Here is a 27162-nt window from a genome sequence, read left to right as displayed (position 1 = left end):
CCTCTAGGCTAGTTGCTCAGCATAATGCAGCAGAGGTTATCCAAGTGCAGCTACCTCTTGGCAATACTGCAATCCAAATTGTAGCTTGCTACAGATCACCAACCATGCCCCAGGATTCCCACTCCTCTTTTCTTGATGTACTGGAAAATATTAGGGTTCAACCAAACACCCTAATAATGGGCAATTTCAACTACCCCACCATTAACTCGGAAAACTACTCGTGTACCAACTCCTTCGCTCAACACTTTCTGGAATTCATAAACTTCAATGCCCTGGATCAACTTATCCACACCCCCACCAGGGGCAACAATATCCTAGATCCAGTCATTACCAACATGAGTGACTGGTGTTCCACACCAGAAGTCAACGCCTCATTGGTCCGATCCGACCATAAGCTAATTACCCTAGATATCCACATCCTGCCCTCACCCCCCATTAAGGAAACCATAGTAAAAAATTTCTACAAAGCCAACTTCATGCTTCTTAAGACAGAAGTGGTGAACTTCACGACACCCATGCAGATGAACAATACAGTTACGACTACTGAATCCTACACAATTGCACTTTATAAGCACTTACATGAGTGCATGGATCGTGCTGTCCCGAACAGAACCAAGATGCTATCCTCCAAAAAAAAGAAGCCAATCTGGTGGTCTCCTGCCATAAACAAACTGTACAGCAGAAGGAAGAAACTGTTGCACATGAGAGTAAAATCCCATGAGTGGAGGAACTCCCTGGTCAGCCTCAGTAAGAAGCTGCGATCCCTGAAAATCCTCCAAAGCTAGTTACGAAAACACAATCGCCACTGATTCTAAAGACAACCACAAAGCATTCTATAGCTATGGCAAGAATCTCAATGGCAACACTCACATCTGCTCTGAGTTACAGCACAATGGCACTAAATGTACAGACCCAACTGATATTACGAACATCCTGGCAGATAGTTTCAGTGCTAACTTTACCCCCCCCCCTCACCCCCTAAAGAGCCCATCTCTATACCAGACGAATGCAAAATTCCTGTAATCACGGCTGCACAGGTAAAAACCCCACTCTCCAAAGCCAAGAACACAGCATCCATGGGACCAGACAACATCCCAGGCTGCGTTCTACGCGAACTACAGAACGAACTGGCACCCCACCTAAGTACCATGTTCAAGCATAGCCTCCCCTCAGGCTTTGTGCCTGCTGAATGGTGCACAGCGACGGTTGTCCCACTCCACAAGGGGGGAGCCACCATAGACCCCGGGAACTACCACCCCATTAGCCTGACGAGCCTGGTCTGCAAGGTCATGGAACATATCATCATAGAACTTATAAACCAAGACATTGGTAATCTCCAAACTCTGGACCCCACCCAGTTCGGGATTGTAAAAGGCAGATCATGCCTCCTAAACCTGATAGACTTCTTTGAAGCAGTCACTAAAGCCGTAGACAAGGGTAAGGTGGTTCACACAGCCTATCTAGATCTTGCCAAGGCTTTCAACACCATCCTCCACTCTGGAATTATAGAAAAACTCACTAAACTAGGTATAAATCCCTATATCACAAGATGGGTTGCCAACTGGCTCACTGATAGAACCCACACTGTGAAAGTAGCAGATTCCAAATCTAACTTCAGACCAGTGACAAGTGGAGTACCACAGGGTTCAGTCCTGGGTCCTCTCCTGTTTGGTATCTACTTCTCTGAAGTACAGGCTAACACAGAAGGTCTTTGGCTAATGAATTTCGCAGATGACTGCAAACTAGGAGCCATAATCGAAACTCCTAACGATGTGGACATCCTACAAAAGGGCCTCACTGAGACAGATGCCTGGTGTCAAAGCCATGGCCTCAAGCTCAGTGCCAAAAAGTGCATTGTCATCCTCTTTAGTAAAAACTCTGTACCCATGAACTACAACATAGGCGGTAGTATACTTAACACCAAAAGTGTGATAAGAGACCTTGGGACACAGGTGGACAGTAGTCTCTCCTTTGATAATCACATCGCCACAGTAGTCAGGAAATCCTATGTGGCACACCTCATCACAAAAGGTTTCTCATCCAGAAAAAAAAGAGGTCATTGTTCCCCTCTACTCATCACTCATTAGACCCATTATAGAGTACAAGCCCCTTTCGGTATATACCTCGCAAGACATCTACAACAACTGGAAAGGCCGCAGAAGTACCTCACAAAGAGGATTACCAGCCTCAAACAGATGCCCTACGCAGACTGTCTCAAAAAACTCCAGCTTCACTCCGTCGCATACCGCCTATTCAGCGGTGATCTCTGCCTAACATACAAAGCTATGTCAAACCCAGAGCTGTTGGACATGCTCCACTTAAAGAAATCCCAATCCCTCCGAGCTACACGCTCTAGGGGCCTAAAGCTTGTCACCACAATAAACAGAACATGCCGGAGGGATAGATTCCTGTCCCAGAGACTTCCCATACTCTGGAATAAACAACCTGTCTATATCAAACAAAGCTCCTCATTAGCACTCTTCAAGAAAAATCTTGACGATTGGATGGGAAATAGGAAATTCACCCCGGGGATCACCTCTGTGGCTCTGCTCGACAGTGGCACAGGAAAATAATTTTCGTGGGTGGCAAAAGACAGGGTACCTTTTTGGCTGGGCTTGTATAGGCCCCGGGGCCGATAGCCTAGTACCTACCTATGAACCTATTTCTGACTGTGGAAAATAAAAATTTACAGGATTTATTGCATTCTGCCGAACAAGTTGGAATGGTGGCCTAATGGTTAAGGTGTTTGCCTTACAAACACAAGGTGCAGGGTTTGAGTCTCACAAGGGATAATTGGCTAGGCTTACAATGGCTCGCAAGGGCAGTTAGCCTAGTACTAACCTATGAACCTATGAAAACATACTTTGCAATGTGGTTTTGATTCTTTAGAGGCCTCTTGCAGGGCTGCGGTTACTGGGTCTGTGCTTAGAAGGCATGCTTGGCTTGAGGAGCAATCTCTGCCTGATCATGTTAAAGCAAAATTGTTGGATGCTCCTTTAAATCAGGACCGCCTGTTTGGCAATAAGGCTGAAGAAGTTCTAAAAAAGATGGAATATGAAGCTAAATCTATGCAAACTGTAAAATATTTCTTACAAGTGCAACCTCCAAGATTTAGTAGGCACTGGCCTACTAAGAATTGGTCCTTTCCAGCTCCTTCCTGATCCACTCAAGCCAAACCCAGACACACCAAAAGCACCAGGTTTCAGCCCCAAGGGACTCTCAGAACTAAGCAATGGGGGGCCTCCACTTCCAAAATTGGAAATAACAAGACACCCCCTTATGGTAAACAGTCTCAATGACTTTCCTTTAAAATTGCCAAACACTTACCTTTCAGTTTCCCCTTTGGGGGGAAAGATTGCTCTTCATTCAAAAAACTGGAAACTCATAACCCAGGACAAATGGGTTTTAAATATAGTGTCCCAGGGATACAGATTTCATTTTTACACGTTGCCAACACCTAACGGGTTGCCAGACCTGCCCCCATATCAGTGGGCAGAGGCTCAGAAACAAGTACTTTCCCTCTTAAACATGGGGGCTATTCAACCGGTACCAGAAGAGGAAAAGGGACAAGATTTGTATTCCAGGCTTTTCCTGCAACCCAGAAAAGACACATCATGGTGTCCAATTCTGGACCTGTCTACTCTATACACCTTTCTGGACATTCCAAAATTCAAGATGCTAACTCTTCACCAGTTACTTCCTATGCTAGGCAAAGATGCCTGGTTGGCAACTCTAGATTTAAAAGAAGCTTACCTGCATATCCCAATCAGGGAATCTTGCAGAAGATACCTACGCTTCAAAGCAGGCTATTTGCATTATCAGTTCTCTGCACTGCCCTTTGGCTTGTCTACTGTACCCAGGGTATTCACAAAATGCTTGGCTTCAGTAATTGCATTTTGCAGGCAAAGAAATATTCAAATATATCCATACCTGGATGACTGTCTAATTCAGGCAGAAAACCAGGCCATACTTATAACTCATCCGGCATTTGCAAAAAAGGGTTCTAACTTGTCTAGGGTACACCATAAACGAAAAGAAATCACAACTGGTACCCTCTCAACAGATTACATTCCTCGGTGCAAGCTTGAATACAACTGCTCAGATGGCTTTCTTCACGCCAGAAAAGCAAATTCATTTGGTAACTTACTTCAAACAAGTGGCCACGAAAACCCTGCTATCTGCAAGACAAGTACTGCAAGCCTTGGAGTTCATGGCCTCCTGCATTCTTCTAATTCCATATGCAAGACTGCATATGAGGAAACTTCAGTGGTACTTAAAATGTCTATGGAGTCAACATTGTCACAGCCTGGAAACAATGATTACTGTCATACCTTGCCTGCACCTGGAGTTCCTATGGTGGGCAGGGGCCTGCCACCAAAACAAGGGACTGCCAATCACACTACCCCCTGCCACCCAAACCCTCACTACAGATGGATCAGACTATGCATGGGGGGCTCACCTGGCAGGGAAGTGCATTCAGGGCAAATGGAGCCCAAATCAAATGCACCTACATATCAATCAAAAAGAAATGTTAGCTGTACAGAATGCTCTGACAGCCTTCAAGGACTACATTCATCCAGGACAACTAATGGTAAAGACGGACAACACCATGCTTATGTGGTACATAAACAAGCAGGAGGGTACACATTCCTACCCCCTCTGCAGACTAGCCATGGCATTGTGGAACACGGCCTTGAGCTACCAAGTGCAACTACAAGCTCAATTCCTGCCAGGAAAACTGAATACACTGGCAGACGGACTAAGCAGAAATCTCATGGACCCACACGAGTGGAAACTGGAACCACAGATTTTCAACATGTTGACAAGCAAATGGGGGAGCCCAGACATAGATCTATTTGCCTCCCCCCACAACTACCACTTGGACAAATTTTGCACAAGGACTCTTCACGAAAAAGCCTGGAAAGTGGATGCTCCATCATTCAGCTGGAAAAACCTTTCAGTCTATGCCTTTCCCCCTCTGCCTCTGCTCTCCAAAGTTCTGCTAAAAGTCAAACAGGACAAACCAGGAATGATTTTGATTGCTCCAGATTGGCCATGCCAACACTGGTACCCACTCTAGCGCAGTGTGTCACAAATTTCTCCATGGCACCTGCCGCAGACACGTTCCTTACCGTCTCAGCAGGAGAACCAAATTCTGCACCCTCAGCTCCCAACATTGAACCTTGCAGCTTGGCTAATCACTTAAATTCACCCTTAGCATCCCTCAGCAAACCTGTGATGGATGTCATCTTGGAGGCGAGAAGACCTAGTACTAGAAAATCTTATGCTGACAAATGGAAATGATTCTGTGCTTGGAATCAGTCTCAAGGGGATGAGCACAGCAGCGCCCAGTTTACCTCAGATTTTACAATACTTAACTGAGATGCTTCACAAGGGCCTGTCTTTTTCCTCCATTAAAATCCACGCCTCAGTCATTTCAGCTCATTATAACAGAGAACCTCCCTCTTCTCTCATCCTCTGCTCAAGCAGTACCTCAGAGGGGCCAAAAACTTCAGACAACCCAGGAGAGCTCCAACCGCTGCCTGGGACCTTAACTTTGTATTGGAGAAAAACTCTACCTCCTTTCGAGCCAGCTGCTACTGCAGACTTAAAATTGATTTATTGGAAAACAGCCTTCCTTCTAGCAATCACTTCAACTAGAAGGATATCTAAGTTACAGGCTCTTATGGCAGTGGAGCCTTTCATCATCTTTCATGCGGACAAGGTGTCACTCAGGACCAGTCCATCCTTTATGCCCAAGGTGGTATCCAGTGTGGCTCTTAATCAGTCCATTCATTTGCCAACTTTCTTTCCCAATCCACAGAGCAAAGGGGAACGGATTCTGCATTCATTGGATGTGCACAGACAACTTAGATTCTACTTGGACAGGACTAAACCTCAAAGAATATCTGAACAACTGCTGGTAGCATTTGCTGCAGTGGCAGAGGGGAAGGCTATTTCAAAACAAACCATTTGTAAATGGATAAGCCATTGCATTAATTTCTGCTATAAGCACCATGGAAAACCTATCCCCCAGGAGATCAGATCTCATTCCACCAGGGCTGCATCTACTTCTGCAGCCTTTCTCAGAGGTGTTCCTACCAGGGATATTCTAGAAGCTGCTACCTGGAGTTCAGTTCATACTTTCACCAAGCATTATCATTTTCCAGTTTTCTCTAAATCCAGAGCTGGCTTTGCCACTGCTGTTTTGCAGGTCCGTATAGCTGGCCCTAATGCTGTATAAATCCATCCTCCCAACCATAGCTTTGGGAATCTACCCAAATGTAATGACTGCAACAGTGAAACACGAAGAACATAGTACAGTTGTGTACACTTACCATAAATGTAGATGTTCGAGTGTATTCACTGTTGCAGTCTTGATTACCCTCCCTCCAGCCCCTGACTATACCTCTACTTTATTTTACTATGCTTAAAAGCCTTTTTGGTGTATTTGCTTTTGGTTAGAGGTATATTTTTGTGTTTTTAATTTTATTTTGCTCCCCATTTGTGGGGCACCTGACATCTGGGGCAAGAAAAACTGATGTAATGACGTCGGCTGCATGTTTTATACCCCTGATGACCTGACGTCATGGAAGAAGGGACAGCAACCGATGCAGGACCCAAGACTTTGTTATTCAGGCCGACTGAGGGCAACCTGCTAGCAGATTACCCAAATGTAATTACTGCAACAGTGAATACACTCAAACACCTACATTTATGGTAAGTGTACACAACTGTACTATTCTTATACATACATTCCTGTATGTACCTTTTGACATAACACAGTGTGGAAAACAGTGGTTAACACAACATTACTATTCAGATATCGTTTCTTGGTGCATGAAACATTTCATATCAGTTAATCTCATGTCTTACAGAGGCACTAACTTTGTCAGATGAGACTTGATTGTTTAATGCTTTCAGAACTATAGTTGCTGTGCATAACCTGTACACATTCAATTCATACAATACTAGAGTAAACACAACCAGTCCAAAGTTTTTAATTTTATTGACAGGCAGTTGCAGTTTTTTTATATAACCTATATGAGACTATTACTGTAATATTGTTTAGTTTATTCGGAACAAACCATACCCATTTTTAATACTGCCAGATGACATTCTGCACCTTTATATTTATTTTGGTATGAATACTACAAGCTAGATTGTTACTCACCAGCCTCAAGCCAAACCCAGACACACCAAAAGCACCAGGTTTCAGCCCCAAGGGACTCTCAGAACTAAGCAATGGGGGGCCTCCACTTCCAAAATTGGAAATAACAAGACACCCCCTTATGGTAAACAGTCTCAATAACTTTCCTTTAAAATTGCCAAACACTTACCTTTCAGTTTCCCCTTTGGGGGGAAAGATTGCTCTTCATTCAAAAAACTGGAAACTCATAACCCAGGACAACAGCCTTTGCAACCTGCTTGCATGGGCTTCCTGGTTTGCAGCCTGCTCAGCTGGAGCTGTAAAGAAATAGAGAAACATTTATGCTTACCTATCCATCATATACAGGACTTTGGTAAATAGTTATTGATATAAATACTTACACATGCCTGGGACATCACCCCTCTGCCATGCTTCTTGGATCCACTGGTCCAAGACCTCCCTCTTCCTCCGCTTCAAGTCAGCATAGTGGTGCTGGACATGCTCACCAGTCCGAGGGATGCCAGTGGCACTGGTGAGATCACGTGCGAGACTTTCCCAGGCCTCTGCTTTATGTTGGGAGCCCTAGTACTGGTCCTGTAGCAGTCTCGCATCATGTTTTTTAACAAGGAGCCCTACCATGACCTTGGACTCCTGTATGCCCCAGCGCTGTGCCCGTAAATGCATACCCTCTCCAACACCAGCCATACTGCCTACAGTGGGGAGCTACAACCGGTTATGAGCTGTATTCCTGCCTGCAAGGTTTAAATATGGCCGATTTCCCGCCCTTTGTAGTGAATGGACGGTCTTGAATATGCTAAGCTAAGTGCCAGGCAAACACGCTTAGCTGGTTTGAGCACTGGATAGAGGGGTAGATGCTAAGCAGTGCTTACCAGAGCGCAAATCCACTTAACTACGCTAGTTCTTGCTTAGAATTTATTCTGGCTAAGCATAGCTGAGCACACATTAGCATTGTTCAGCTTTTCTTTTACAGACTGTCAGCATTGTGGGGTTGATTCCTCATAAATGACATATTATTATATGTATGTTTACCTTCCATTACATCCCCCTATGTGCTTTCACTACAGTACATTTTTTGTGGCTATGCTGTACGGGACACTTGTGTTTATATGGGGGTTTCACATCTGTACTAGACTGACACCTCACATTTGGACCTGCTACCCTACCTTAGTTAACAAATATAGATATATTATTCACTACTTACTGATAACAAAATATATTTTCGTGCTTTTTTAACAGATAAAAATTAATGGACTAAATGGGGACTCAAAACGGCGAATGCTTGCTTGCTAAGCTAAAGCTCTAACCACTATGCTATTTCACTTTACACTGTTTTGGCCGTATATTTCTGTTTAGTTTATTGGGATGTCTAAGCTAGGCTGAGCATAGCTGCGTGACACGCACTCCCGCTCAGCTACGCTTAAACTTTATTGTGGACAGAAAAGAAAATTACATATGTGTTTTATTTTTATTTACTGTGGTAGGGTTGCACATTGCTTTCTGCCTCATTATCTGTGTATTGCTCTTACAAACTTAGAAAGTTGATTTCTAACAGACTTTGATGTAACATGACTTTTCGGTAGGGTATGATGTCTGGAACTCAAATCTCAGATGTATGATGTGTTAAGTAAAGTGTTAGATGTGCCGTTCGGTGCTTTAGCAATACAGGGGGTGTGTCACAGAAGCTGTGACACACCCCCTGTATTGCTTTCCTGTTTGCCGGTTTTATTTCAGTGTCCGTGGACACTGAAATTATTTATTTTACATTTCAGTGTCTGCGGATACGGCACTTTCTGAGCGCAGGGTGTATGTTTAGTGCCTGTGCACTGCACAGACACACCCCCTGTGCTTGTATATGGATCATGTCCTTGTAGAACATACAGCAAGACATGCTGCTGCTCTACACGGCTACGATCCCCTCCGTGCAGGAATAGCACTATTCCTGCATGGAGCTTAATGAATCCTGGGGAGTCTTTTGCTTTACAAGACACTCTGCTGCACTGTTTTAACTTTTATGCAGCTTCTGTTTTTTGTGATAATTTGATGTCAGATTGCAGAGAGGGTGACACTGATATTATTCTTGAACAGAGAGTTAGTTATATTGACATTTCATTTTGAATAATGCCCACCTTGTGGAATCAGTGACCACCTCAGTATTCTTAAATTTAGAGCACTTAAACAATAATAGCATCTTTAGAGTATATATATTCCTTTTGACTATAACTGCAACATTAAATCGCACTTTCAAAGATGGTATTTGTTAAGCTGTCAGTTTTGACATTAATATTTATGTAAGACAAGGATAGTATGTAATTAGATGTTCATCGTGTTTCACTGTTGCAGTCATGACTGTAGGGTTCTCCCCTGCCGGCAGGCAGCCCTCGGTCGGCCAGAATCCCAAAGTCTGGGTTCGGCGTCGGCTGTTCAACCCTGCTCCCTGACGTCAGAGCGCCAGGAGTATAAAGCTGACAGCCGACGCCATCTTCTCCAGTCTTTCTTGCTGTGCAGTGATAGCAGTTCGCAAGTGCCGGTCGGTTGACTCCTGACTAATACTTTTACTTACTTCGGTCCGAAGACTTTCTTCTCCACTCAAAGCTAAGTACCCCGTTGGGGAAACATTTTTCTTGCTCCACTCCGATGTCAGAAAAAGTTAATAATTGTATTTCATGTGGGAAGCAAATACCTCATAAGGATTTTCATTCTTACTGTATTCCTTGCTTAGGCCCTGACTACGACGTAGCTAGTTGTCAGTTTTGTGCTAGATTCAATCAACGTACAATTAAGCGAAGGTATGATTTTGCTTTTCATTACTTCGGTAAACGCTTTAACTACAAAATGTCGTTGGATACGGTTCCATCTACCAGAGTTCACAAGCGTCGCAAGGATAAAGACAGGCCTCCGAGGTCCAAATCTGATGATAGCGCACATATGGAGCCAGCTTCAGGTTCGGCCGTCGTCAGTGAGGTGCTTTTGCAGCCCCTGTTGTCGGCCATTTCAGAACCGACGGCCGAAACGGACTCTCATGAGGAGCCAACCAGGCCTTTAAATATCTCTGTTGCAGGACCTTCGGACAATGCTCCTTTGGATGGGTCCGGAGCCGCTGTGCAGGTACCGGCTTCCGAAGGGGTTTTCAGGCCTACTCGGCTTCAAGTAAAGGCAAAGCCAAAGACAAAGGCAAAGACTCCTTCTAAATCAAAGACTTCAACACAGGCCTCTTCTGAACCGGCTCCCAAGTCACAGAAACAGTTACTCAAGATGGCGGAGGATTTACTTACAATGATTAGGGGTTCTCATCCCCCTCCAGACAAAAGGCCAAGGCAGGATGTTTGTTATGATTCCTCTGATCAGGCTTCTGTTTCCTCAGTTTCTTCTTCTGATCAGGAATATTCTTTCCCTCCCTATGAGGATTCTGATGCGGAAGAATCCATTCCTTCAGCTTCTCCTCCTGAGGATTTTTCTTTTGGGGAAATTCTGCATGAAATGAGGGAACATTTCCACTGGGAGGGACAGGAGTATTCAGAATCCAAGAAAAGACTGAGGGATTTTCTTCTTCTTCCCCAACATAGACCCCTGGCTATTCCTCCTGTTTTGGATATTGTGGATGATGCCTTTTCGGAGGCTAATTTAACCTCTGATTCTTTTCCTCCTGCTCCTGTTAAGCCTGATAGGTACTACAGGGTTCCTGATTCCCATCAGTTTTTATACAAGAATCCTACTGCTGACCCTGAAACCATTTCTCAGGGTCCTAAGGGTGTTAAGGCCGCTACTGCCAAAAATCCTATTCCTACTGAAAAGGATTCTCGAGCCTTGGAAAGATGGGGCAAAAAGGTGTACACTTCTGCTACTTTGTCCATTAGGGCTTTAAACTGTCAGTTTCATATGCTTAAATATCAGCAGTTTCTCTTATCTGTCTTAAAACAAAAATTTACTTCCATTTCTGCCTGTGCAGAGGATAAGGAATTACATGACGTATTGCATGCCACTGAACAAGTTGGGAAGCATGTTTTACACTGTGGATTTGATGCCTTGGAGGCTTCTTGTAGGGCTGCGGCCTCTGGCACAGTCATTAGAAGACATGCATGGCTAAAGGAACAAAATTTACCTGAACAAGTAAAGGCTAAATTATTGGATGCTCCTGTTCAGCATAATGTTTTGTTTGGATCTAAAGCTGAAGAGGTGATTAAAAAGATGGAGGATAAGGTGAAATCCATGCAAACAGTTAAAGATTTCTTACAAGTACAGCCTCCTAGATTTAGCTGGAATTGGCCATCAAAAAACTGGTCCTTTCCCTCTTCAGACAGGCCTCAAAGGGGTAGATATAGACGCTCCAGAGGGAGGCCTCAAACGCAGGCTGCTTATAGACCAAGGCAGTGGACTGCTTCTACCCCTAGGGGAGGAGAGGACAGACCACAGTCTCAAAGGAAACAAACTCAATGATCCCCTCTGTTGGGCTGCAGGAACGTCTTGCCTGGAAGCCCCTCTCGGAGGAAAACTCTCTCTTTTTTACCAAAATTGGACTCAAATAACCCAGGACAAATGGGTTTTGGATGTGATTTTAAGAGGTTACAAATTCCATTTTCATACTTTGCCAAGGCCAAGCGGATGGCCAGACCTTCCAAAACATCAATGGACGGAGGCCTTAATCCAGGTGGAAGCTCTTTTGGCTATGAATGCCATAGAACTGGTACCTCTTTCAGAGATAGGAAAAGGGTTTTACTCAAGGCTCTTTCTAGTCCCAAGAAAGCAAAATTCATGGAGACCCATTCTGGATCTGTCGGTCTTGAACACCTTTCTAGAGATTCCAAAATTCAAGATGCTTACTCTACAGCAGTTACTCCCAATGCTGTCCAAAGATGCATGGATGGTGACTTTGGATTTAAAGGAGGCATATTTACACATTCCCATCAGGCAGGATCGCAGAAAATACCTCAGGTTCAAGGCCGGATCGAGGCACTTTCAATTCTCTGCGCTGCCCTTTGGATTATCTACTGTGCCCAGGGTCTTCACCAAATGCCTGGCTCCAGTAGTAGCTTACTGCAGACTCAAGGGAATTCAAATTTACCCTTATCTGGACGATTGTCTAATTCAGGCAGACAGCAAGGATGTCTTACTCCAGCATCTAGACTTTGTACAAAACCTCCTCAAATTCCTGGGATTCTCTGTAAACATAAAAAAGTCAAATTTAACACCATCACAACAGATAACTTTTCTGGGTGCTCTTCTAAACACTACAACCCAGATGGCATTTCTGACATCCGAAAAACAATTACAGCTGGCATCAACTTTCAAAGCCTTGGCAACTCTAACCCATCTATCTGCAAAGAGATTCCTGCAGGCTTTGGGTTACATGGCCTCCTGCATCCTTCTCGTACCATATGCAAGACTACACATGAGGAAAATACAGTGGTACCTAAAAAGTGTATGGTCTCAGCATTACCACAGTTTGGACATACTGATTCCTGTCCTTCCTTGCCTTCAAAAGGAATTTCTTTGGTTGTCCAGGGCATGTGCTCTAAACAAAGGGGAAGCCCTTCCGTCTACCTCCTGCCTCTCAGATTCTAACCACGGATGCCTCGGATTATGCTTGGGGAGCCCATTTTCAGGGCAATTGTCTGCAAGGCCTTTGGACAAAGGATCAGAAGCACCTGCATATCAACTTAAAGGAAATGTTAGCCGTTCAGAAAGCTCTATTGGCCTTCAGGAATCTCATACAGCCAGGACAACTACTAATACGGACAGACAACACCACAGTTATGTGGTACATAAACAAGCAAGGGGGATCTCATTCCTACCCCTTTTGCAGACTAGCCATGGATTTATGGAACACAGCTCTAACTTGCAATCTGGATCTTCAAGCTCAGTTTCTACCAGGAAAACAAAACTTACTGGTAGACAGTTTGAGCAGAAACCTTTCGGATCCACACGAGTGGATGCTGGACACCAAAATATTCAGGATGATAACAGCAGTATGTGGATGTCCTCACATAGATCTCTTTGCATCCCATCTAAATCATCAGCTGCAAAATTTTTGCACCAGGACATTCCACAGAGAGGCTTGGAAAGTGGATGCCCTGTCATTCAGTTGGAGGAACCTCTCGGGATATGCCTTTCCGCCTCTACCTCTTCTTCCACGAGTTTTATTGAAGATAAAACAGGACAAACCCAAGATGATAATCTTGTTGGCTCCGAATTGGCCTCGGCAGTTTTGGTATCCAACTCTAATAAACCTATGCCTGGAGCCCCCTTGGATTTTACCTCAGTCTCCGAACCTTCTGTCCCAACATCAGGGTCAGGTTTTACACTCTCATGTCAGAACTCTCAGCCTGGCGGCCTGGTTAATCCAGGGCCTTTGATTTCTTCTTTCCTACCCAAGCAGGTTATGGATGTCCTTGTGGAAGCTAGACTTCCTAGCACTAGGAAATCTTATGCATGAAAATGGAAAAGATTTTGTTCCTGGATGCAGGCTCAGGATTCTGATCCTCTTCTTCCTAACATTACTTTAATTCTACTTTACTTGACGGATCTCTTACATAAGGGCCTCTCTTTCTCTTCCATTAAGATCCATGCTTCTGCTATTTCTGCTCATTATAATACTGACCCTCCCATCTTTTCCCACCAGCTCATGAGACAGTTCCTCAGAGGAGCTAAGAACTTAAGACCTCCTAGATCTCCTCCTATTCCTGCTTGGGATCTCAGTTATGTTTTGGAAAAACTAACCTTGCCTCCTTTTGAGCCTGCCGCTTCTGCTGACATCAAGTTTTTATCTTGGAAGACAGCTATCCTGTTGGCACTAACCTCTGCCAGGAGAGTTTCAGAGTTACAAGCTCTTATGCCGGTGGAACCTTATATTATTTTTCATCAAGACAGGGTATCTTTGAGGACTAATCCGACCTTCATGCCTAAGGTGGTTTCCAAAGTGGCTTTAAATCAAACTATCCACTTGCCAACCTTTTTCCCCACTCCTCAAAACAAAGGGGAAAGGATCTTACATTCCTTGGATGTACATCGACAGCTACGTTTTTACCTGAACAGAACCAAGGACATCAGAAAATCTGAACAATTGTTTGTTTCTTATGCTTCAAGTTCACAAGGTAAAGCCATTTCTAAACAAACCATTTCTAAATGGATTGCTCATGGAATCAGATTTTGTTATTCACACCATGGAAAGCAAATCCCAGGGAGCATACGGACTCATTCCACCAGAGCTGCTGCCACTTCTGCAGCCTTCCTCAGGGGAGTTCCTAGCAAGGACATTTTGGAAGCTGCAACTTGGAGTTCAGTGCATACTTTCTCTAAGCACTACAATTTGCCTCTCTACTCTAAGTCTAGGGCAGGCTTTGCCTCTGCAGTCTTGCAGGGCCTTTTAGCCGCCCCTTCTTCTTTATGACCACCTCCCTTTCTTTCAGCTTTGGGATTCTACCCTACAGTCATTACTTCAACAGTGAAACACGATGAATATAGTACAGTTGTGTACACCTACCATAAATGTAGATGTTCGAGTGTCTTCACTGTTGCAGTCTGGGTTTCCCTCCCTCCTGTCCCCTCTTATTTTTACTTTTGTGTGGTTCCTTTTTTCACCATTCTTCTGAGGTGTATTTGCAAAGGTTTTGGGACCATTTTCATTTTGGGATTCGACGTCTGGGGCAAGAAAAACTGGAGAAGATGGCGTCGGCTGTCAGCTTTATACTCCTGGTGCTCTGACGTCAGGGAGCAGGGTTGAACAGCCGACGCCGGACCCAGACGTTGGGATTCTGGCCGACCGAGGGCTGCCTGCCGGCAGGGGAGAACCCTACAGTCATGACTGCAACAGTGAAGACACTCAAACATCTACATTTATGGTAGGTGTGCACTACTGTACTTTTGAAGTGGTTGCATATCATTTAGGTAATACCTTGAATTTGTTATTGAAACTATACTTAAGTGAAATAATAAGACTTTTTTTTATCCAGTCATCCCCCATCAGACCAGCTTGATGGCTGTGGAACCTTTACTCATTTGACCAATTGTTACATGGGGAAGTGAGAACCACACATCCAAAGGCAAACTGAGAGCATATGATTCATTCAGTCCTGCCAGGGGTGTTTCTTCATTTCATTTATTCTTCCAAAATAAGAGTCTTGTGAAAGGGAGTGTGTCAACTACCAGGTCTAATGGGGCGACCTACTCTACCGTAAGAGCACCCTCCAGATTTGCAGCAACTCTATGAGCTTTCTTATTTGATGCTAGCCTCTGGAAGCATGCTGCCACATGCCATCTGGGCTGCATGCATCTGCCCATTGGCAGTGAATGCTCACAGGCTCGTACTCTTATGGATGTAATACCTATTGCGTCTGCAAGGTGTCACCTCCTCCCCCCTGGATGGGCAAACCAGTAACAAGATGCTCACTTCCATCCTCCCCTTGCCAGGTTCTACAGACACCATTGTTGATAACTAAACTTGACTTACCTATGCCATGGAGCTGGTTAAGAAATATTTATTTATTTATTTATTTTTTTAATGGAGAAGTCTCTTGACTTTCTAGAGATGACAATTCTAGATTTTCTTTTTTAAATTTATGTTTTATGATCTGTCATTTCTGGGGAATTTTGATTATTTTCAGTTGTTTTAGTTCATTCTATCATGGGCTAAGCCTTTTTATGTTAAATCAGCCTCTTGAAGGAGTACTAGGTGTTTGAGTCCTGAAAAGGAGCAGGTCTATTTTTCCTGTCGCTGATTAGTTGAAGGACCTTTAGAATGTAGGAAAAAACAGAAAAATCTGAAAACAAATCTACACCTTGTAAAGTACCATCCTTGATTATCTTGGTGTGGTGTTTAGCTTATTAACTCCAGTTATATGTACGCATTCTTCTGTGGTATTGGCATTTTTTTTCAGAATGAGTTTGGCTAGTTTTGTTGTGCCTGTCACATGCTGTGATACTCTGAGCTGCCCTTGTATAAGGTTAAGTTGGTACCTAAGAGCAAAGTAATTAACTTTTATTACTTCTTTAATCCAATAGCATCTTCATTTTCACTTGGCTGACAAACCTGGATCGACCATGCATATGTGTTTGCGTTTTATGTATGTTTATGTTGGCATGTTATAATACATCTATAAATCTGTACAACTTAGGACATTGTGAGTGTATTGTGTTATGTACATGTTTTGTGTGAAAATGTGTGTCTGTGTATAATAGCAATCCATGATTATTTTTTATGTGAAAGAGAGTGACTGTAGTGTAGTGTTTGTATCGTAAATGCATGCCATTGAAACCATTTTTGTAAGACAGACTTGTTAGGCGTCTCTTGTTGGAAGTTCATTTGGGCTGTGAATGTAATGCTGAGTTACATTTGTCTACTGTACTTGGGAAGACTGAACCAGAGGACTGTTTGCTTTTTTGGCTGCACTAGCAAAGCTGCTATATGGAACAACATGACAGTACAGGAAAAGTGATGACATGCAAAAAAAAAAAAGTTGTTGAGGCACAGGTATTGAAAACAAACAGTATTGATTCTGCAGCTTATTTACTTTCTTGATGAGAATTAATTTTGCTGGTATAGCCAATAATTTTCATGTGTATCAATGTAATAGCATTTTTTAAAAGAAAATGTATAAGTTAAGCTCATCTTTGTAGTAACAGATTTCTGCTTCCAGTCAAACGTTGGTAGATTGCTGCAGTTGCTGAGGAAATAATATATTTGAAATTATAAAGTTATGGTATTTGGAGGTATTGACTTGGTTATCAGTTATTGAAAAGCAGGACCTTTTAGCAGCTGAAGACTTAACCGTACCCTATGTTCAAAGAAGCAATAAATGCTGTAGTAAAAACTGTATGTATGCTGCCCAGTCAGTGTCGTATACAGCTTTGTCGTTATATTGAGTACAATGCACAGCTTTGTCATTGTATTGAGTACAGTAGTAAAAGTGTGTCTTTTTTCCACAGCGGCTGGTTTGTACTATCTAGCAGAATTAATAGAAGAATACACAGTATTAACTAGCCGAATAATCAAGTATATGATATGGGTAAGTAAATTACAGTACTGTTGCTGAAGTAGTGCTTGCATACTTTAGACCATTGCTTTCTGTAGTATCAAAAATGTGCAGCTTTTCACTCAAGTAATCTTTAACAGGAATGTTTTTCACATAGGAGTGTGTGTGCCTAAGTGCCACTTGTGTGTTTAGTCTATTTATTTGCTTTCTAGATGCAGTGTTTGTGACTGAATATTTTCTTTGCTCTACTCTGCTTCAATCAAAAACAATGGACTGATTAGGATCTTGATGGTTCTTCAGCTTGTAATAATGTGTCTTGCATGTCTTTATGGCAATGAATCTCAGTGTGTCTTGTATATCTTGTTGGCAGTTGATCTAACTGAAAGTGAAGATTAATTGCATGACTGGGCCAGGTCTGCAAATTCTGGTGAAGAGAGGAAGGTGATAAAACATAGTATGAAAGATCCATGAGCTACACTGAAAGGGGAGTAACCCAGAGCATTTAACTGAACTGTTAGTTGATTATACTGGACAACTGGAAGTGAGTGAAATTAGTGTCTGTGACTTCTTGACCAAACACTACGACACTGTGCTACTGTTAAAAGTAAAAGGCAAAATTCAAGATAAAGTAGTGGAAACAAATGGGCAAATGGTGTATATTCAGCAATAGTTAATCAGAAATTTCTCCTAATAATTTTACTAAGTTTAGTTTTGTAAGGTGAAAACAGCTCAGTTTAGTGTTTGAGCTTCTAAGATGGCACAATTGTACATAAGACCTTATTGGTGGTCTTTCTGTCATTCTGGTAGAAAGTGTGGTAAATCTAGGCCAATTTGGTTACACTTTGTTTCATAGTATGAAAAGTTACAGTCAGTCTGATGTTGGGAGTTTCGTTTCCATTCCTTCTAGGACTGAGACATATCAGTAGTTGGATTAGCCCATAAACCTTTTTTCCAAGATGTCTTAACTTTGCACTTTTAAACATAATCCTTAGTGCCAAAAATCCTTTCTCCAGATCTTTTTAACTGCAAATTGCAGTTGATTCCCATCAAAATGTCATCAGGCTACTTTGAGAGTATTTTCTATGATAAGATTGTTCTGATTTAATTTCTCACATTGCTAAAGGCAAGCTCCTCCTTTTTTTTCTTCCTTTTGGTTTTGTTGTATTTAGAATATATTTTTCTTGTCAGATTTAGTTGGCAGGCTCCCCTCTCCTTTCTTGCTTAGATGCTATTTTTCATACTTGGTTATTGAAGTCTGAGCCTGTTGCTCACTGCAGCATCTTGCTGTATTGTGGTAGTTTTCTTGTGTATTCCAGCAGTTTTGTTTTTCTTGCTGATTTTCTTCTGAGAAGTGTGATACCTTGCCTTTTTTGTACATCTTTCTGCTGTTATGCTTCTCTGTGCTCATATCTGTTAAGATTTGCTGTCCTAACTATGGGTAATAGTAAAGTCACAGTCCTTTAGAAAGTGCCCCGGTGAAACAAAAATTCCCAGTAAAGGTAACCACTTAATGTTGTGTTTGGGAGAAACTTGTTTTTCAGAGGACTTCTCTATTTGGGCTTCCTTTAAACCCTCGACAATTAAAGAGTGCAGCAATGGGCTGAAATCAAAAATGCTTAGGACTATCTCAGCTTCTGAATCCAGGGCTTTGTCTTCCATCTCAAAAGCTTCTTTTCCAAAGAGAAAACTCCCTGTTGTCAAGGACACTCCTTTTGCTTCCAGTAAGTCCAAGGTAATTCACTCTGGTTCTAAGACGACGGTGTTTATCAGGTATGCTTCTGGTGTGACTTCACTCAAAAAGGCAACCCCTGCTTCCCCTTGAACAGCATGTGCTGCCTCTGTAGCTTCATAACAGGAGCGCTGCATCCACTGGGCCCTGTAGGCTACTTTCAGTCCAACTGGACTGTACCAAAACGTGGAAAGCATTTTTCAAGGTGCAGCAGGTTTGTGAGGGGTCTTCTCCCATAGCATAAGAGATTCTAGACCATTTTCTTGGATTTAGCTGCTGATCCTTTCTGTTTGGGCTCTTTTCATAGGTTCATAGATGTGTACTAGACTAATGGCCCTGGAGTCTTTACAAGCCTAGCCCCAAAAAAATTGTCCATGCACCGAGCCACCCGATGTTACTTCACAGTGCCCATATCCAGTAGTGCAACTGGAATAATCCCTGGAGTGAAGTCTGTGATGTCCTTCATGGATGCATCTGCAGTCATAACAAATGGGTTGTCCTGTCGTCAGGCAGCCCTTCGGTCGGCCGGATTCCAAAGTCTGGGTCCGGCTTCGGCTGATGTTGCACTTCACCCGACGTCATCTCTGCTGGTCTTCGGGTATAAAGGCATCAGCCGACGCCATTTTCCTCAGTCTTTCTTGCCGCGTGGCGCCCGAAGCAGAAGCTGTTTGCAAGTGCCGGTCGGTCAGATCCAGAGATTACTACTACCGAATACTACTTCGAAGACTTCTAAAAAGCTAAGTACCCCGTTGGGGACTCTTTCTTGCCTAAGCCGATGTCAGAAAAAGTCAATAACTGTTTAACTTGTGGGAAACAAATACCTCATAAAGATTTCCACTCTTACTGTCTGCCTTGCTTAGGCCCAGACCACGACGTAGCAGCCTGTTCGGCCTGCGCTTCCTTCAACCGATGAATGCTCAGGCGTCGGTCGGAGTTTGCTGAACAATTTTTCGGCTCAGACTTTGCTTACATTATGCCATCGGATCCTCCGACTACCCAAATTGTTAAAAAACGCAAGGAAAAAGACCGACACTCGCGGTCCGCGGTTTCGGCCGAAACCACGGTTAAGCAAGCCGCGAGTGTCTCGGTTTCGGCCGAAACCGATAAAACTGGTCAAGCTTCAGCCGAATCCATGGCTACTACTGAGGCTCCTGCTACCTTACCTGAATCGGCCTCAGAAATTTTGCCTACAATTGTGGTTTCTAGTGAGTTATCAGACACCATCCCTTTGGATGTTTCTACCCCAGCACGTGGTGCTGCTAGACCCCCTGCAGCCATGTCTATCAAGGCCTTTGCCAGGGCTAAAGCAGCCAAATCTGCTAAGTCAGTGCCTGTTAAACCTCCCTCACACAGGCCCACCTCTAGTTCACAAATGCTTACTCTGGCAGAAGATTTAATATCCTTAATTAGGGATCCCAATCTCACCCAGACAGGGCCTCTCAGCCCCCAGAAAAGAGACCTAGGACAGAGCCCCCCGAGCCAGTGCCCTCTGATGATTCTGAGGATGACTCCGACATTACAGAACAGCCAGAGGATCCTTTTTCTACTTATGAAGACTCCGATGCTGAAGAATCCATTCCAGCTGCCTCTCCACCAGAGGAATTTTCCTTTGGGGAAACCTTACATGCCATGAGAGAACAATTTCAATGGCAGGGACAAGATTTCTCAGATTCAAGAAAAAGGCTTAGGACTTTTCTGCATTTACCACAACATAGGCCCTTAGCTATACCTCCTGTTTTGCCTGTTGTGGATGATGCATTTAATGATGTCTGCACTGCTCCTGATTCTTTACCTCCAGCCCCTGCCAAACCTGATAGATTTTACAGGGTTCCAGACACTCATCACCACCTATACAAGGCCCCACTGGCAGACCCCAAAACTATTTCCCAGGGGCCTAAGGCAGTAGCCTCGACCACAGCAAAAAACCCTATTCCTTCAGAAAGGGAATCCAGGTCCTTGGACAGATGGGGAAAAAGTTTACACCTCTGCTACTCTCTCAGCTAGAGCTTTAAACTGTCAGTTTCACATGATCCAATACCAAGAGTTTATGCTTGATCAGTTAACTAAAAAAGTATCCTCTGATGAATCTATAGATAAGAAATATGTATTAGAAATGGTGAATAACATACAACAGGTTAGTAACCATTCCTTAAAATGTGGCTATGATGCACTGGAGGCTTCATTTAGATCAGCCATGACTGGCACAGTGATAAGAAGACATGCATGGTTGAAAGAGCAGGTCTTACCCGATCATGTTAAAGCTAAGCTATTAGATGCTCCTATGGATAAGGCCAGTTTATTTGGTACACCTGCCCAGCAGGTAATGAAGAAAATGGAAGAAAAGGCAAAATCTGTACAAACAGTTAAAGATTTCTTACAGGTTCAGCCCCAAGGTTTAGCAGGTACTGGCCTGCCAAAATTGGTCCTTTCCTGACTCCACAAGATCCCAAAGGGGCAGGAATAGACGCTCCAGAGGCAGAAATCAATCCAGAGGAGGTGCCTACAGAGGACGACAGTGGCAAGGTAATAACAGAGGCACAGACACAACCACTACCACTGCAACAGGACAATCACAGTGACTTGGCTCTAACTCCGCCTACCAGGGAGCAAATAGCAGCACCATTAGGCGGAAAGTTAGCCTTATTTTCGAAAAATTGGCACTATATCACAAAAGACAAGTGGATTTTGCAAACCATAGACCAAGGCTACCAGTTCCACTTCCACACCTTACCAGTAAAAAGAGGAATGCCAAACCTGCCTCCAAATCAGAAAATAGAAGCTCTACAGCAGATAGTGGAATTAACAAAGATGAGAGCTGTGGAAAGAGTACCAATAACAGAACAGGGCAAAGGATTCTATTCCAGACTCTTCCTAGTACCAAGAAAAGAAAAAAGTTGGAGGCCTATTCTCGACCTGTCCATCTTAAACACATATATCATTGTCCCAAAATTCAAAATGCTGACCCTACAGCAACTTCTTCCCATGCTGGGCAAGGAGTGTTGGCTGGTAACTCTAGATCTCAAGGAGGCATACCTGCACGTCCCCATTCGACCAAATTGCAGAAGATACCTCAGATTTCTTGCAGGATCAGAGCATTATCAATTCTCAGCATTGCCCTTTGGCTTATCTACTGCCCAGAGTATTCACAAAATGCCTGGCATCAGTAATCGCTCACTGCAGACTACAGGGAATCCAAATTTATCCATACCTGGACGACTGCCTGATACAAGCGGACAACAAAAGCAAGCTGACAACAGATTTACAAAGGGTCATTTACTTGCTACAAGCCCTGGGATACACAGTCAATTTACAAAAGTCAAGGCTGATACCATCCCAAACAAGAACATTCTTGGGCTGAATTGGACACAGTAAAACAAATGGCATTCCTAACTGCAGAAAACAAAAGAACTCCCTCTTTACTTCTTGGCATTAACAAAACAGAACAAACTAACAGCAAGAAAAGTTCTGCAGGCCTTGGGCTTCATGGCATCATGCATAATCTTGGTCCCACATGCCAGACTGCATATGAGAAAACTACAGTGGTACCTAAAGAATTTATGGTCTCAACACAGGCACAGCCTAGAAGCAGAAATACCACTAATCCCATGCCTAAAACAGGAGTTCCTATGGTGGGCTCAAGCATGCCAGTCAAACCCAGGCCTACCCTTCCACAACTTTCGAACAAGCCAAACCATCACAACAGACGTTTCAGACCTAGGATGGGGGGCGCACATGCTGGACAAATGCGTGCAAGGATTGTGGACTCAGGACCAGCTGCACCTGCACATAAACCAAAAAGAAATGCTGGCAGTAAAACTGGCAATCCAAAAATTCAGACCATTCCTCAAAGAAGGCCATTTGATGAGAAGGACAGACAACACCACAGTCATGTGGTACATCAACAAACAGGGAGGCACTCATTCATACCCCCTATGCAGAATGACTTTGGACCTATGGAATCTGGCACTCAGCTACAACATCCAGTTACAGGCAATATTTGTACCTGGAAAAGAGAACACCCTAGCAGACATGTTAAGCAGAACCACCTCGGATGCTCACGAATGGATGCTACACCCGGACATCTTCAAGACCATCACAAAGAAATGGGGAATGCCACAAATAGATCTATTCGCTTCCCCTCCCAATCACCAGCTCAAAAAATTCTGCACAAGGACATTCCACCCACTTGCATGGAAGGTGGATTCGCTCTCCTTCAGCTGGAAAGGTATGACAGCATATGCATTTCCACCTCTTCCTTTGATACACAAGGTATTACTGAAAATCAAAGAGGAACGTCCAAGGATAATCCTGATAGCTCCGAACTGGCCAAGACAACACTGGTACCCATTGCTGAGGAGCATGTCTCAGGAGAAAATGTGGTCAATACCCTGATGCCTTTGATGTTAACTCAGAACAACTACAGCATCATGCATCCAAACCTAAAAACTTTGCAACTGACTGCCTGGAACATCACATAGCAGCAACTAATCCAAATCTTTCCCAAAGGGTTAAAGACATTATCCTTGAAGCCCGCAGACCTTCAACAAGAAGGAACTATGCAGGAAAATGGAAAAGGTTTGTCATTTGGAGTGCTGAAAGAGGAAAAGATGTGTCGAATATAGATATTGCTAACATTCTGGAGTATTTGGCAGAGCTTCTACATACAGGCCTGTCCTATTCCTCCATCAAGATACATGCATCAGCTATTTCAGCAGAATACAGCTTTGATCCACCTGTCTTTTCACATCCTCTACTCAGGCAGTTCCTCAGAGGGATCAAGAATGTAAAACCTCCTAGGAAACCACCATTACCAGCATGGGACTTGAACTTTGTGCTAGAAAAGTTGACACTCCTCCATTTGAACCAGCAGCAACAGCAGATCTACAGCACCTGTCATGGAAAACTGCTTTCCTACTGGCAATTACCTCAGCAAGGAGGGTTTCTGAACTACAGGCCTTAATGGCAGTACAACCCTTCCTAATCTTCCATCAAGATAGGGTGTCCATGAGAACTAATCCTACATTTATGCCTAAGGTGGTATCCAGAGTGTCTTTAAACCAGGCAATCCACCTACCTACCTTCTTCCCAATCCACAAAACAGAGGGAAAGAATGCTGCATACCTTGGATGTACATAGACAGCTACGCTACTACCTGGACAGAACCAAAAGTAACAGAAAAACTGACCAGCTTTTTGTAGCCTATGCAACAGGAAGGGAAGGAAAAGCAATTTCCAAACAGACAATCTCCAAATGGATAGGAAATTGCATAAGATTCTGTTACTCCCACCATGGAAAACCAATTCCACAGAACATAAGGCCTCATTCTACAAGGGCTACAGCCACTACCACAGCTTTCTTACGAGGAGTGGCAACCAAGGACATTATTGAGGCGGCTACTTGGACCTCCGTGCATACATTTGCCAAGCATTATAATTTACCTCTGTATTCTAGATCCCGAGCAGGGTTTGCCACTGCTGTACTGCAAGGGATCCTAACCACACCATAATTTCTTCTTCCTCCTCCCCTAGTTAGCTATGGTATTCTACCCATTTGTTATGACTGCAGATGCATCCATGAAGGACATAGTACAGTTTTGTACCTACCATAAATGTAGATGTCCGAACTGGATAGCATCTGCAGTCAGGATTACCCTGCCTCCTTCCCCTCTGTGGTACTCCTAGGGTATTTACCCTCCAAATAGCTAGCTGGGGGGGGGGTCTCTTATGGTGTATTTGTTTGTATATATGTACATACATGCTTATTTTTTGTGTTTGCCTTCTATCTTTTTGGAAACATTGGCATTTATCCAAAATTTAGCCTTCCAAGAGGGCAACTGGCATCTGGGGCAAGAAACACTGAGGAAAATGGCGTCGGCTGATGCCTTTATACCCGAAGACCAGCAGAGATGACGTCGGGTGAAGTGCGACATCAGCCGAAGCCGGACCCAGACTTTGGAATCCGGCCGACCGAAGGGCTGCCTGACGACAGGACAACCCATTTGTTATGACTGCAGATGCTATCCAGTTCGGACATCTACATTTATGGTAGGTACAAAACTGTACTTTACCCATCCACTCCAAGGTTTCTCTTGAAGAGGGCCAGCGAGGTGCTGTGCTTGACATGAATGGGAAGCTTATTCCAGAGTATGGGCAGTCTTTGGGAGATTAACCTGTCCCTCCAGCATGTTCTGTTAATTGTGGTAATGAGGTTGTGATCTCTGGAGCGTGTGGCATGGGGGGATTGGGATTTCTTTAGTTGTAGCATTTCAAGTAGGGCTGGGTCACACATGGCTTTTTATGTCAAGCAGAGATCACCTCTAAGTAGACGATAAATGACTGAGAACAGCTGAAATTTCTTGAGTTTGTCCATGTAGGACATGTGTTTAAGGGTTAGGATCCTTTTTGTGAGGTACTTTTGTGCCCTCTACTTGTAGGTGTCTGGTCAGGTACATGCCAAGTGGGGCGTTCTATTCGATGATTGGTCTAATGAAGGATGAATAGAGAGGGATGATGACCTCTTTCTTCCTGGATGCGAAACCTTTGGTTATAAGGTGTGCCACGTAGAAAGACTTTCAGACCAGAGTGGCAGTGTGGTGGTCGAAGGTGAGGTCTCTTATGGCCCCTTCAGTGTTCAGTGGGTTCCCATCAATGTGGTAATTCATGGGAACTGAGTTTTTTCCAAAGGGGATGATAGCGCATTTTTTGTCATTAAGCTTCAGGCCATGGTTCCAATACCAGTCACTGGTCTCAGAGAGGCCCTTTTGTAGGATGTCTGCATCACTTGGGGAGTTGATAATGACACCTAGCCTGCAGTCATCAGCGAACTTGGTCACCTAGAGTCCTTCTGTGTTGGCTTGGACTTCTGAGAAGTAGATGCCAGACAGGAGAGGGCCCAGGACCGAGCCCTGTGGGACACCACTAGTGACTGATCGACAGTCTGATTTGAATCCACAACTTTCACTCTGTGGGTCCTTTCTGTGAGCCAATTTGCAACCCACCTAGTGATGTAAGGATTGATGCCTAGTTTATTGAATTTATCGATGATACCTGAGTGGAGAATGGTATCAAAGGCCTTGGCCAGGTCGAGGTAGGCTTTATGCACTGCCTTACCGTCATCCACATCTTTGGTGACTGCCTTGAAGACGTCAACCAGGTTCAGCAGGCAGGATCTCCCTGGACAAAGCCAAACTGTGTGGGGTCAAGAGTTTGGAGATTGCCTATATCTTTGTTAAGCAGGTCCATGATGATGTGCTCCATAGCTTTGCATACCAGACTCGTCAGACTAATGGGGCGATAGTTCCCAGGGTCTGTAGTTGCTCCCGCTTTGTGGAGCGGGATGACTGTAACAATACGCCATTTGTTAGGGACATAGCCTGAGGTAAGGCTGTGATTGATCAGGGCACACAGATGTGGTGCCAGTTCATTTTGTAGCTCATGTAGGATGCAGCCAGGGATATTATCAGGTCCCCTGGATGCTGTGTTCTTGGCTTTGTACAATGCAGCTTTTACCTGTACTGCAGAAATGGGGGTTACCAGGCTTTCTTTTGGTATTGTGATAGGGCCCTGGAGGGGGGGGTAAGAGGGGTAAAGTTGGCATTGAATCTGTTGGCTATATCTGTTGGCTCGGTATAGGAGGTGCTATTGTGCAATAATTCAAAGCAAGTCTGGGTATTGCCGTTGAGGTTTTTGATATAGTTATAGAAGGCTTTGTGGTTGTTTTTGGTGTCTGTCATAATTCTGCCTTCATAACTAGCTTTAGAGGGTTTGATAAGGGATCTCGGCTTTTTGTTGAGACTGATGAGGGAGGTTTTCCAGCCTTGTGACTTCATTTTTTTCTGCAACAGTAGAATTTATTGATGGCTGGGGACCACCAGATTGGCTTCCTTTTTTTGGAGGAGAGCATCTTAGTTCTATTTGGCATGGCAAGGTCCATGCATTTGTGTACATGCTTGTACAGTGCATTGGTGTATGATTTGGCAGTCATGCAGCTATTTTCCATTGGCATGGGTGCCGAGAAGTTAGCCACCTCTGTTTTTAGGAGCCCAAAGTCAGCTTTAGAGAAGTTTTTCAGGGTGGTCACCTTACCAGGGGGTGTAGGTGAGATGGAGATTTCCAGGGTGATCAGTTTGTGGTCAGATTTATCCAGGTAGGAATTGACTATAGCTGTGTTGCAATGGTGTCCTGTGCTGGTGAAAACCAGGTCGAGAATGTTGCTTCCTCTAGTGGGGTCAGAATGAGCTGGTCCAGGGCTGAACCTTGATAGATTCCGGGGTGCTTAGGAAGTTCGAGTGAGAGTCT

At 43.9% G+C, this 27162-nt stretch overlaps 1 protein-coding gene across 1 annotated transcript in view; it reads left to right on the top strand.

The window, feature by feature from the left end:
• Nucleotides 1-27162, top strand: part of TEX261 (testis expressed 261) — a 719138-nt gene that overhangs the window by 222272 nt on the left and 469704 nt on the right. Inside the window, exon 2 of the mRNA XM_044064069.1 lies at nt 17090-17169. Coding sequence (XP_043920004.1) covers nt 17090-17169 — 80 coding nt within the window. The remainder of the gene's footprint in view (nt 1-17089; nt 17170-27162) is intronic.

Source organism: Protopterus annectens, chromosome 2.part2 (genome assembly GCF_019279795.1).
Source record: "Protopterus annectens isolate FY-2018-M chromosome 2.part2, PAN1.0, whole genome shotgun sequence".
Taxonomy (NCBI): Eukaryota; Metazoa; Chordata; order Ceratodontiformes; family Protopteridae; genus Protopterus; species Protopterus annectens.
Note: the sequence above shows the minus strand (reverse complement) of the source record. Positions and strands in the feature narration are given on the sequence as shown.